Source organism: Haliaeetus albicilla, chromosome 7, assembly GCF_947461875.1.
Source record: "Haliaeetus albicilla chromosome 7, bHalAlb1.1, whole genome shotgun sequence".
Classification (NCBI taxonomy): Eukaryota; Metazoa; Chordata; class Aves; order Accipitriformes; family Accipitridae; genus Haliaeetus; species Haliaeetus albicilla.
In genome coordinates this window covers 1,900,052-1,912,431 of record NC_091489.1, presented here as the reverse complement: position 1 = coordinate 1,912,431, position 12,380 = coordinate 1,900,052, and the positions used below count along the sequence as shown (strand labels likewise).

At 41.6% G+C, this 12,380-nt stretch overlaps 1 protein-coding gene across 10 annotated transcripts in view; it reads right to left on the bottom strand.

The window, feature by feature from the left end:
- FBXL20 (F-box and leucine rich repeat protein 20) overlaps positions 1-12,380 on the bottom strand; it is a 44,099-nt gene that overhangs the window by 24,633 nt on the left and 7,086 nt on the right. For 9 of the 10 annotated variants that reach the window (XM_069786406.1, XM_069786405.1, XM_069786410.1 and 6 more), the window contains one exon: positions 2,244-2,305. In XM_069786406.1, coding sequence (XP_069642507.1) covers positions 2,244-2,305 — 62 coding nt within the window. Of the gene's footprint in view, positions 1-2,243; positions 2,306-11,917; positions 12,025-12,380 lie in introns of those variants that run through there. The other variant, XM_069786408.1, reaches the window with a different exon arrangement.

Genomic DNA, 12,380 nt, shown 5'->3' with positions numbered 1-12,380 from the left:
CATTTCTGTATCTTGGGGTGTGACAAAGGCTGCTGTTCACCCCTTTTATATCCTCCTACTCTTTATTTTGCTCAAGTACAGCTTTCCACTTTGCAACCACATACATGAGACATCCAATGCCATCTGCAGAATGAACAAACCAGAGAACAAGACATTACACAGTAGCACTGCTTAAACACACAAGTCTTTGTCTTGCAGACAGTGACACTCATTTACGGGAGATTCCTGCAGATAAATGCATCCAAGTTTCTCTTTCAAAGGCTGCACTGTCAATCCACACTAATTAATTTTCACAGTATGCTAACAGTGAATTCCAACTCTCAAAACCATTACTTATGAACTTTAACATTTATAAACTCAGTCTCCTGATTTCTCCTAGGTTCCACACAATCCTGAACACTTGCTCTGTTCTACAGCAGGTTAGGATGATTAGTGATATCAAGACACAAAAAGACAAAACACTTCCGCAGGGCAGAAGCATGCGTACTGCTGAGAAATCAGCCACTGTGGCTTGTACTGACAAAATTCCCTGCTTGGTGCAGGACCCTCCCTCCTACTTACCACAAATCCTTCTCCAATTGTCTGGTAGTGCTCCCCAACACCAGCTACCTCCTACGGACCAAGATGTGCTTATTGGTCCCACTCAGGATCATTCCACTTTGACCAATCTACCAGAAAGCTCATCCATGCTCTAATCAAGGTCCTGCTCCTTGGGAGCCCAGTGACCACACACCTCTTCCCCTGAAGTCCATGCAAAATGTCAATTAAATTCCACCCCCTGACCTTTTTTCTCTACCAAATTCCCTGCTTTCCCTATGCCACACGAACTCCTTGCCTCACATGTCAGTGGCTCTTCACAATCTGTCCCCAGCCTACCTGTGTCTTGTCACCTTACCACAAGGGCAAATCCTATTTTTGTTGCATCTGCAATAGCAGCACCTACTTGCTCCCATCAGAAAAAGAATCCCCCTCTCAGAAAATCCAGAGAGACGTTTTTCTCAAGTCTTCAAATTCCCCTTTTGCTGCAACACATCCATGCCAATGGTTCAGGGCAAGTGCTGGGTGAAGACAACTGCTGTCATCTGCAAAAAACCTGTGCTAACTCATCTGGACTAGGGCATCCTATCGTGTTTGTTACTCCATCCTGCTCTTCCCGCAGATTTCTTCTCTCTTCCACATACCAGATGCTGATTTTTACACAGCAATCTCTGTACAGCATGGACAATCATTTGCCTGTATACTAGGCTGAAAAATCAAATACCCACATTATTAGCAAGAAGGGCTCTAAAAGCCATACATCTTGCTTTTGGATGAATAATACTGGCCTAAAAGAAACCGCATCAGATTACAGAGAACAGAGGAAACAGTGCAGTCGAAAGAAAAAAAAAGTGTCAGACTTTTTTTTCCCCTATTCATTTTATTCCACAAGTGAGCTAGAAGCAGTTTCCTGTGTCAGAGCTCCTCTCCCCGGACTTTTTATTGCCATTGAGTGTTGACAGTACTACACAGTTTTTTGCAGCGTAAGAATTTTGTTTGTGTTAATAATTCAAGCTGCCACCTGCAATTGCCTTCACCATTTACAGTCTAGCATCTCAGCTTAAAGCACTGACGAACACGACTTTACTTCAAGATGCCAAACTGTGACAACTGAGGTACAATCACACACACACACATCATCACACTACTCTTGCACAGGGGAAGGCAAATTTCAAAAGGTACATACGTGTGTGCATACGGAAGGGCAGCAGAGGGAGAGGGCAGAGTTGTCTACCAAGATCCACAAAGCCTGATCTGTTTGATCTTTGCCAACAGGACCATCCTGCCAGGTGCTGAACATCTGTCTCATTGATGAGGAACAGGACAAAGTCCACTCAAGTGTCCATGGAGCAGAGGAACTAACTTTTTTTTAAATTGAACATTTTAGAGAGAGGCAAAATCCTATTCTACACATTAGCCCATACTTACCATTTATTTTCATTAAGGACTTGTTTAGTCCTATAGTTCTTCCCATCTACAAAACAGGCAACCAGCAAATTAATTTAGCATTTTAGAAAACAAAACCTAATAATATTTAGCATAAACTGCTGCAGATGCAGACCTTTGATCTGCTTCTGTTTGTCTATGGCTTTATAAGTGACCCAATCCAAGCTCATGATTTATGAGCATACCAGCAAAATCAGTACTGGCTGCAAATAACAATACACAACACAGCCTCCAAGCTTACAAAGTGAAAGATGGCTTACCGAAGCAGCAGCTCTTTTGGAAGTTTTTTGTTGATCACAGCTTCATCATTGTTTGAGAACATCTGTAAACAAAAACAATTTAAACAATTTAGCCATATATTTTCATTAAGCAAACAAAACCTACTTTACTCTAGGGAAGAAGCTGCTGGTTAACGAGGCCATTTCGAGAGAGACATCTGGCCCAATAAATTCTCAAAAGAAACTCTGCGCTCAAGCTTTCAAACTCCTGGACTGGACCACAGTTGGATAGAATATTGCATCCAATATAGTTTAAAAAATGGTCCAAGAATGCTCTGTAGATTGATGTATTAAATATAAACTGAGATTTTTAATTTATCTATTAACATAAATGATAATTAGGGCATACTTGTTGGCTAGCACTGACTATAGGAAGGTATCACCTACAGCATTACTACAGGCTTCCATCTGTGTCACAGTTCTGTGAAGGTACACCAAAGCACTGGCGCTTTAAAACCGTAAAGTCTAACTACGCACCAAACAAGCATATGGCAAATGGGTTGGAGGGAAGGGCTATGACAAGGGTGATCAAGCAGCCCTAACATCCAACAAAGGGAGGCTGAAGATGCAGGCATAGCAGGACTGGTTTCCGTAACAGAAAAGGGAGCAGACTGCTGGTGAACAGGAGCCTAACGAAAAAGTATTACAGTGCCCATATCATTCTCGCAGCATATTGTTTGAGAGCAGCCCTTAGGAGCTTAGGGGCAGACAGTGTTTTTTTTTAATCATGAAGCATGGTTGAAAGGGAGACGTGATCTTTGGTGCTGCATCAGGAGGAGAGATGATTCTGAGAAAACACTGTGTTCTTCCAAGGCAACAAAGCCAGAGCTGTTTATTGTACCCCATAAGCTTTTTCATGCAAAGCATTATTATAGTGGCCAGCAATTTACAAATCTGAAATGGACTTTTGGACCAGCTAAAATAATCTCACTAGCTGTGAAAGAATTGAGAGAAACTTCTTTTTTCAAATAAGTCCTAAGAAAAACAGACAGCAAAGCCTCATGTGTTTCTTAAGAAGTCTCTACATATATTTAAAAGACTTGGTATTGTCTTGCCATGGTGAAAAAACAACCAACCAACCTCCACACACTCATGCCTGTGGGAGGAATGATTAGAGTGATCTGTGAACTAAGACTGCAGAGCAGTGATGCCTCATTCCATTTAGAAGCATGCTTTCAACATTTCCAAAAGGAAAGCAGGGAACAATAAGAATGAGCTTTAATTTCATTAATAAAGTTTCTCTTTAACCTCTGAAATAACTAAGAGCTGATCTTCCTGAGCTACACACCTGGTAAAAACTGCTGCTGAAACTACAGCCTGAAAAAAGCTGATTCTAATCGGTTGCTTAAGTGGTCTGAATCAATTTAGTTGTATATATGCAAAGCAAATAAAACCAGCATCAGCTAGGTCACTCGAGTGGCAGAGGATCAGATTAAGAGTTAAAAAAGGAAAGTAAGATCTTAGTGGCTTATGAAGCTGTATGCTAGGCCTCACTGACAGGCACCAGCTTCTCCAAGCAGCAAATATTCTGTACCTGAGCATCAATCCAACCCCATCGCCTATCAAAGAAACCATCGTAGCTTAATGTGAAAAGCCAACGTGCTGCTGCTAAGTAGCTTTTTAATACGCTCCAATCAGTGATAACAAACTGACAACAGAATAATGCCATCATTGCAAGAGAACACTAAAACCAATGCTTTTAGAGTCAAACTTAAAAGCTGTGTTTCTAAATCACAGTTTGCTTTTTAATTATCTCAAGATACTGAAGCACGATGCTCAAGTGGGACACAAACTCTCCAGCATTCTTTCCCAAAATGTCACACAGAAGAAAAGTGTTGTTTTCCCCCCACAGACGCTTTTATCACTTCCCACCAGAAGATATCACAAGTTAGCAAGTCCTAAATGGTCCACTAGACACACAACTACTCAGCCCATTTTGCAGATAATTAAAATGGAAGTTTTGCCATTTCCCCAGCTAACACAAATTCTGTGAAGTCTGTTCCCTCAGAGACTAGGGCAGAAGAGCATCTCCTCAAGTCAAGAACTGTGTTCAGACTCAGTCACGAATGCTATCTGACGCCTGGCAGATAACTGTGGAGTGCCACAGCGGGTCAGGACAGACATTGCTGAGGTTGTGAAAGGAGCTAACACATGTGCGCATTCTGGGACTGGATCATCTAATTAGATGGCTTAGCTGATCAGCTGGGAAATTAAGGAAATTCTGGAGAAAGCTCTAATGAAGGAGAAATGCAGAGGAATTATTCATGGGAAAATGAGACCATGATTTTTCTTCCCCCAGTTACAAGACCAATAGTAAACAGGCAGATCTATCCTCTTTCCCGTTATTGTCCAGGCCAGAATTTTACATCTGAACCAGCAGCCTCCACTTCCCTCACAAAAAAGGGTGAGAGAAATTAAAGGAGCAAATCAGGCAGCAGTAGGAGACTTCCGAAAAGGAACCAGACTAGAAGAGAACAGGCAAGGGGCAGGAAGTATTAAAATAGAGATTCCAGAAGCAGACAGCCAGCCTTTTCTGTCTCATCTGTATTGGCAACAAAGCTTTGTCTGAATTCCAATTTTACTGTGAGAATGCAGGCAATAGTCACTGCCGGTTGTTAACTGAGATTGTACATCAAGGACACTCATAAACAGCTTTGTGCAAAATGCAGGTAACTTCTTGACTTCTGCCCATTACATTGCTCAGTAGAAGCTTACCTTGAATCCAGTGCATATCAAAGCCTTAAACTGTTTTTCTGCAGAAGCTACCCTTTGACCAGTACTATACTACAGGAACATTTGGTTTTTGTCTTACTAAAAAAGTCCTTGGACTTAAATGTGACAGGGTCAACGTAGGATGTGCTCTGAGGGAGAACCTTGGCTCTGGAATTCCCCCTCCACTGGAGGGCTGTGAAGTGCCAGTGTACATCACCAGACCTATTTTCTCAAGACTTCCTTCAAAACTTGGTGCTCAGATGACAGAAGCTGGGTGAAAACAGGCTGGAATTGGGATATGTTGCTAGTCATGGCAGCATGTATAGCTAGTTAAATATACCAACGGACATTTTGACTTTCTGGCAAGTCCGCGCAAGAATAAACCTAGTCTGAAAAAGTGTTAGAGGCTATTCTAGACTTCCAGACTTTTGAAATTACTTCTAGGGATAAAAACTAAAGTACCTAAGTTTGCTTTTCCTAACATCTCTTTTAACATCCTTCAATACCAGGCGTTATGCAGCAGAGTAAGTTATTCTTGACAGGGTACAGAAAAACATATCTTTCTTGTATGTAAATTTTGCAGTCTGTATAAAACACAGAATCTTCCTCAAAGCATCAAGTTTGCTGCTGCGTGAAGCCACATCCCATACACAGAAGAAATGGAAGGGCGAAGACGATGAAATTCCTCTTACTCTTCCACCTGTTGAGACGAAGGCAGACCAGCAGTGCACTACTCTCTTCTGAAACAGCTTTTTCTAGCTACAACACGAGCAATAAATCTAGAACAAACACCATGGAAGCAGATACTAGACTTAAACTTGTATTAAATTAGTATAGGTTGCTATAATCTGCTACAAGGTGAAGGAAAATGTGTCCTGCCAAAACACCAGAACTGGACAAAGTTTATAATGGAATGCTGCATTTCCTAGTCGTTTTACTATAAATCTCTTACTGCCCTTCAGAGCAACATCTACAGATAGTGGAAGTGATGGCTTTGCTGCCCTGGGCAGCTGGAGCTATGCAGTGCCAGAGCACGCACAGGATTTGGTCATTGCTCAGTTATAAGATGATTTAATTTTCCTGCAAACATTGCACTGCCCAGCTCTTCTACCAAAGCTAGAAAATGGGCAGAACCTGCAGAGTTTTCCAGGGCATATGTCTGCTAGCAGTTTTATACTTCACACAGAAAGGCATTTTACAATCCATGAGATATTTTGCATATACACACTTCAACAGCACTGCCATGGAAATACTGTCCCTATTCCAACAGGGGCTCAAAAGGGAGAATAAACAGGATCCATCTAATTGCAACGCCAGCGGTCAGTAACCAACTTTGCAAGCCCAAAGAAATGACAAAACTGGGGGCTTAATCCATAAATCAATCCTTTATCTCACAAACCAATTAAAATGTTAATACACCATTTACTATTCAATAAAAGGAGAATTGTAACTACTTGGCTCCCAGTTTAGAGTAGTCCAGTGCATTCAGCATTTGACAGGTGCACCCAGAGGGGCCTGTTTTGCCATGGTTTTTTTAAGAGTAGATGGCCCAAGAAGCTAGCAGCTAAAACAAGGATCATCCAACCTTCAGTCATCCACAGGAACTCACTAGTTGTCCCCTGAATTCAAGCACTCTTTCCTGCACTCTCCCACACTAACTGAAAGCCTGGAGATTACAACCCAACAGACTGAAAACTCGTACTTCCCAGGGCGCATTTATGGGCACTGCTGTGCTGCCCTCCAGAGCACTGTCACCCAGAAGCATTCAAATCAAGCAAATTTATGAAAACAAATGGACAAAAGCGATAAAAGATACAGTTCTTGCAGCCTTATACTGAAGTCACTTAGCGCAACATGTAATTGTCCATTTGTTTCAATAACTCTTCCCTTGCCTTTCAGAATATTAAAAGTTTTGCAAACTGGTTCAATTCATCTGGTTGCCCAGTCCCGCAGCAGTCTGCAAGTGCTCTGTGCAGGGCTAATAAACAGATTTATCTGCTGTGAGGCACTGCTAACAGTGTAGAAGACAGAGTTGCTATTCAGGCATTGGTCGTGTCAGCCATTCATTACAGGGCACAGCAATCCAAACTGGGTCATCTGTATGACATCAACACAGGATCCAGATGACAGCACTTCGTAGCTCAGTGTGCAATGGATGACAGCGTATAATTATGAGTGTCCCTGCACAAGAAACACCTACTATGTACTGTACTCATCACACATGCAAAGAGGGACATGAACAACAGCTGATGCAAGCTCTGTAAGTGAAGCAACTCTTAGCAGGCATGCATGATTTGAGTTAAAATACAAAGTAGAGCATTGTGTCATTATTGCAGCCACCCATTTAGCCTTTGAGCAAGCCTTGCATTGTCATGGACCAGGCTTCAAAAGCCATATAGCATGGAGACTCGTCTTGGTTCCCTCCTTCAGGTCTGGTGCTACACTATCCATCCTGCCCAGGGTGAACAGATATGGTCAATATTCAGCATGTAAATGAGGTGTCCACATGCTGGACTGATTCAGCTGCTTTGTTCATGGACAGACTGTGCAACTTCTCCCTATTACATGACACAAATGTGCGTCACTGCCACATGCTAATACAGAAGGTGGTACAGCCAACACCTACAGCTCTTCTCAGGAAATCCACACTCAATATACCTTATTTTGCTATATTTTAGAAGTTTCCATCTAAGAAAAAGTTGCTGTATTTATATGGAGGTCTCAGTATCAGGTTAATTGATTTACTCCACAGCAGCAAGTAAAAAGCTTCTCCAGTGTAAAGAGTGTTTATTCAACAGTTTCTGCAAAATTTAAATCTTTGCTTCCAGAACAGTTACGCTCCCTGTACTCCCAGTTCCACGGAAAGTCTCCAAACACACATTGGCACAAAGCTGTCTTTCCCAGCTTACAGAAAGCCGGAAAAACTCCACATGAGCTGCTACGGACCCCGGCTCTGAGCAAGCTCTTGGCTGCAGAGCTCTTCTGTGGTCTGGGCTGGCAGAGGGAGGGGGCAATGTTCTCCTGTAAATGTCACATCTGGCAATGGTTTTGATTTTATTGTTGGGGAAGGGCTGGAGGGGTGTTCCTATGGGGAACAAAAGTTTTGTTTTTCACTTTTTTGTGTTTGGAAAAATACACTTGAGAACTCATTTAGACACTTATTTCAACATTTACAGTTTACTGGAAGTAATTAGGAGTATTAAGGTACAGAACACAAAGCACATTTATTTTATATTACCCTAAATGCTCAAAACTACTCTTTGTAAGCAATTCTTAAATTCCTGGCTGCATTTTTAAGAGAACAACAGTTCACTCGTCTGACATACCAAAAAGACTTTCCACTAGAACAGCAGCAGGGATTTTTTTTTCAATAAAGTGCAGTTTAGACATGAAGACATACCAGACTGCCTTGCCTATACGACAGCAGACAATGAAAAACACCATCAATTTTCCCAACACTTTGTTCCACAGAATTTTGCCCACTAGAGATAAGGAGTAGCAAAAGGACAGTTGATCTGCAGTGTAACACGGGTGGTCTACAATTAAGGCACATCTCTAAGATATACAAACACTCACATACTCTAAGCAGCTCCGATGCTGGAACTTCAGAACCTGAACGACCAACATACAGTGCGATGTCCCTGTGCCACCAAAATCCTACTTTATCAACAAATGTGAGGGAATTTACTGGCATAAAGCTTCCAGGTTGATCACAAGGACTCATCCATTTTCAATCTGACTGTCTGCAGAGCTTGTTGCTGCATAAGAACTTATATTGCTATGGGTACCGAGGAGGAAAGGAGCACCATCCCTCTCCATGCTCTTTTACCCAGACACAAACATGGTCATGCACCGAGGCAGTGGTATTCAAGACCTGTATCGTCCTGAAAAGTACTGAAGGACTTAAGTTAATAGTATAGTATGTTCAGCTGGACAAGAAACATGCTACCATCAACAGGATATCAAGTAACTGTCCATGTTTGTACTTGATGCAAGCTAAACAGCGGCAAGCCAGCAATGTAATACAGCTGTTGCATACATCAGCTAGGGTGCAAGTATTTACTGCACTGCCGACAAACACAGCTGGTTTTCAACCGAGACTGCATCTGGCATCAGCACGGGGAGGGGGATGGTTGATCTTAAAAATATATATAAAAAAAAAAAAATCACACAAGGCTTAACTTTAGAAGCATCAGTGCCAAAGCCAACAACAGAGCACATAGTGTTAGCCTAGATGCGGACTTTGAACTCAAACACTTTTCTCCTAAAGTGGAAAATTGAAAGCTCAGTGGAGAAAAAAGGATGAAGCTTATTTGGAGCTTTACGGAATCAGTGGCTACAAGGCTCGCAAAGGCACTGGAGTCAGTCATTACACCGGAGACCCCCAGTTATCCACCTTAATGTTCACTCAAGTGAAAAATAACGTGGGGTCTGGCACACCCAGCCCCTTGAGAACGCAGACCAAAAATCTGAAACTGCCCAAGAAGAAAACGCAGTGCACACTGCCAGGCTGAGAACACAATCAGGTTGATTCAGAGAGCGGGAAAGAAAGAAGATGGACATCCATTTTCAGTACAAAAACCAAACAACAGAGACACATCCATGCAGGTGGGCAGCAGGAAATGAAAACTATAAATTTCTCAAATAAGTACAAACACAACTAATACAGTGTTTCACATCTCTATTATTAAGCAAACTTCATGCAAAATAAACAACACAGATAAAAGCATACCTTCTTAAAAATCTATGAAATATTAGTAAATATTATAATTTTAAAATACTGCAACTTGTTTACTTGTGTAACAGAAATGGTGCAAGACAAACTTCTTACAGCAGCCTTACAAACACAAAAGAAAAAGGTAACCATGTGCTAAGGATGAAATTTTAGCTGCTGTTCAGACCTAGAGCCTACTATCCTTGCTTCACAAGCAAATGCTGGCCAGACCCTCCATAACTGCTTATAACCACAGGAAATAAAGCAATTAAAACCAAGACAGAAAACAGACTACAATTATTAGAGAGTAAATAATGCATTCTGGAAACTGTTTTTAAACTAGGAAAGGTGGGGAATCAACAGTTGCCATCATAAATCAGGGATTACATATGTAGCTGGCATATTTTGTCAGTTTACATCCCCACCCATCTGTATCATCGAGACACTTTGGAGATTAAACTTCAGAGCTATAAGAGAGTCTTTTGCTGTTCTGAAGTGAAAGAAATGAAACATCTGTGCAAATTCATTCAAAGAGTTTAAATCCTGACAAGTCAGAGATGCCCTGTGAGGTGTTCTTCAGCTATACAGCTGCTGGCTCACATCCAAAAATCTAGTATTACTGGTAGTATTTATATCACTTTTATCTGCTATGGTTCATATGCAGGAGATGAACAAGCCAGAAGAAGCACAGAGTCATTGAAACAAGACAAGACACACGCCAAACCTAGCTCATAGCACACAACTCCAATCTAGTAAAAAAAGCTGAGCATAAAACACAAACCAAGAAAAATGTGAAATTCATTCTCTATTTCCTTTGGAAAAGCTCAGTGAAGCTTTGCAGTGACTTCTTACAAACTGTCAATATATACTAACACCTCGCCTCTAGTTCTGTTCATTTTGGAAAAAAATTCTACCACTGTTACAGGGCTTAAATAACAGAAACATAACCAACATGCATTGAGTATGCGTTCAGAAGTGCTTCTTCCCCAGTACAAGATTTAAGGGAAGCAGGAGTTTAAGCAGGCTGAGCTGCCTTACTGGAGGCAAAGAAAAAAATTACACTGCAAAGATGTCACACAGAAGTGACAGTGAAATACAAGACTCTTCGGAGGACACGATACAAAGCATAAAGTTGTTTACATCCACAAGCAGTTCAGACTGGGTGAATTTTCCTTCTAGCCTTTAGTTACACAGGAACACTTTTTTTTTTTTAAAAACCCATCCAGTTTAATCTGTGTTAAGTCTCCAAGGAAAATGGCTGGCTGTCGAATAAAGCCACTGCTATGACAAGCTCCATCATTAGCAGTCGTGATGCTGCAGGAGAACGCCGGAGCATTTGTGTCAGCAGAACCAGGGAAGGTGAAGCAACCAGCTGCCCTCCTGCCACGCACCATGCTACAGGCACGCCCGCCCAGCCTGGCTCACAACCAGGGCTCCGCTCAAACAAAATCGTGACTAAGCAGTACAAAACTGAGACAAAATAGACCCTGGCCAAAAAGAAAAGGCTTATTATAGGCTTAATATTCCTAAAAATAGCTCAACAGGCAATTTACTCAACATACACCGTCACATCACTTCTTCCTCATCTGCTTGTCGTTGCTTTGGAAAAGCTTAAATTTCTGCTGGCGATAAATAGCTGGGGTATGGATGAGCTATCTTTCTGCGCAGCCTGATTATTCTGCATTCAGTAACAAACAGAATAAATAGCCTTTTTTTTTTTCCCCCCTCTTTTTTTTGAATCAGCAACACTAAAAGCACGAGGCTGAACAAAAAATTAGTAAAGCCCTATAGAAATCAAGCCCATGATAAAGAATAGCCTGCTGCACACACCTCTGACGTAGCAGTGTAACACAGAAACTGCTACAGAGAAGAAATTCATCAGGTGATTTATGTGCAAATATAGAAGGTCATGTTGTTGCATTCAAAGAGTAAAACTTCAAAGTCAGGTGTGCACGTAAGATACTAGAAGACTACTTCTGATTTAAGAAATACCATTTCAACTGGAAGTACCACACGTGCTATATCCTATTTTAAAAAAAACCTAGAAACTGTGTCAGATACCAAAAGGGCACGTTCATACGTTTTTTGTTCTTCTATCCTGGTCTTGGCTCTGAGACAGTTTTCCACAAACAAAGCATCCCACAACTACACCTAAAAGCTCACTGTGTTCATTTTTAAATTGCAATTTACAAGACACCACCAGCACTACCATTCTCAGTGTTTTAGTTACCCGACTTCTCCCAGCTGACACAGGCTGCAGGAGATACACATCTGAGTAGTTTCCACTGGGCAGTCCTGGCAGGGACGCAGGGCAGAACCTGAAGCAGCCTGGTGACAGATTGGGGAGGCAGAAGCTTGCAGTTAATCGGCTTTGTCTTTACCAGAAGTTGTATCTGGTGCTGAATGAAAAACACTCTCTGAAAACGTCAGTGAGAGCTCACACGTCCCAGAACAGCAGAGGTCAAAGTTAGTTGGCATTATACGTTAAATAGACAGGGCAAGCAGCGAGAAGCAAAAATACCACATAAGCGGTCATCAAAGCTGGTTTTGGGCACCTACTTTTTTTAGCTCCATTAAAAACCTCAGCATCCTACGAGTGGTCATCTGAGTATTTTATGACCTATTACAGATATTTGATTTAAAATTATGCTACTTTCTCACACACACCCTTCAGAGTTTTAAATATACACTGT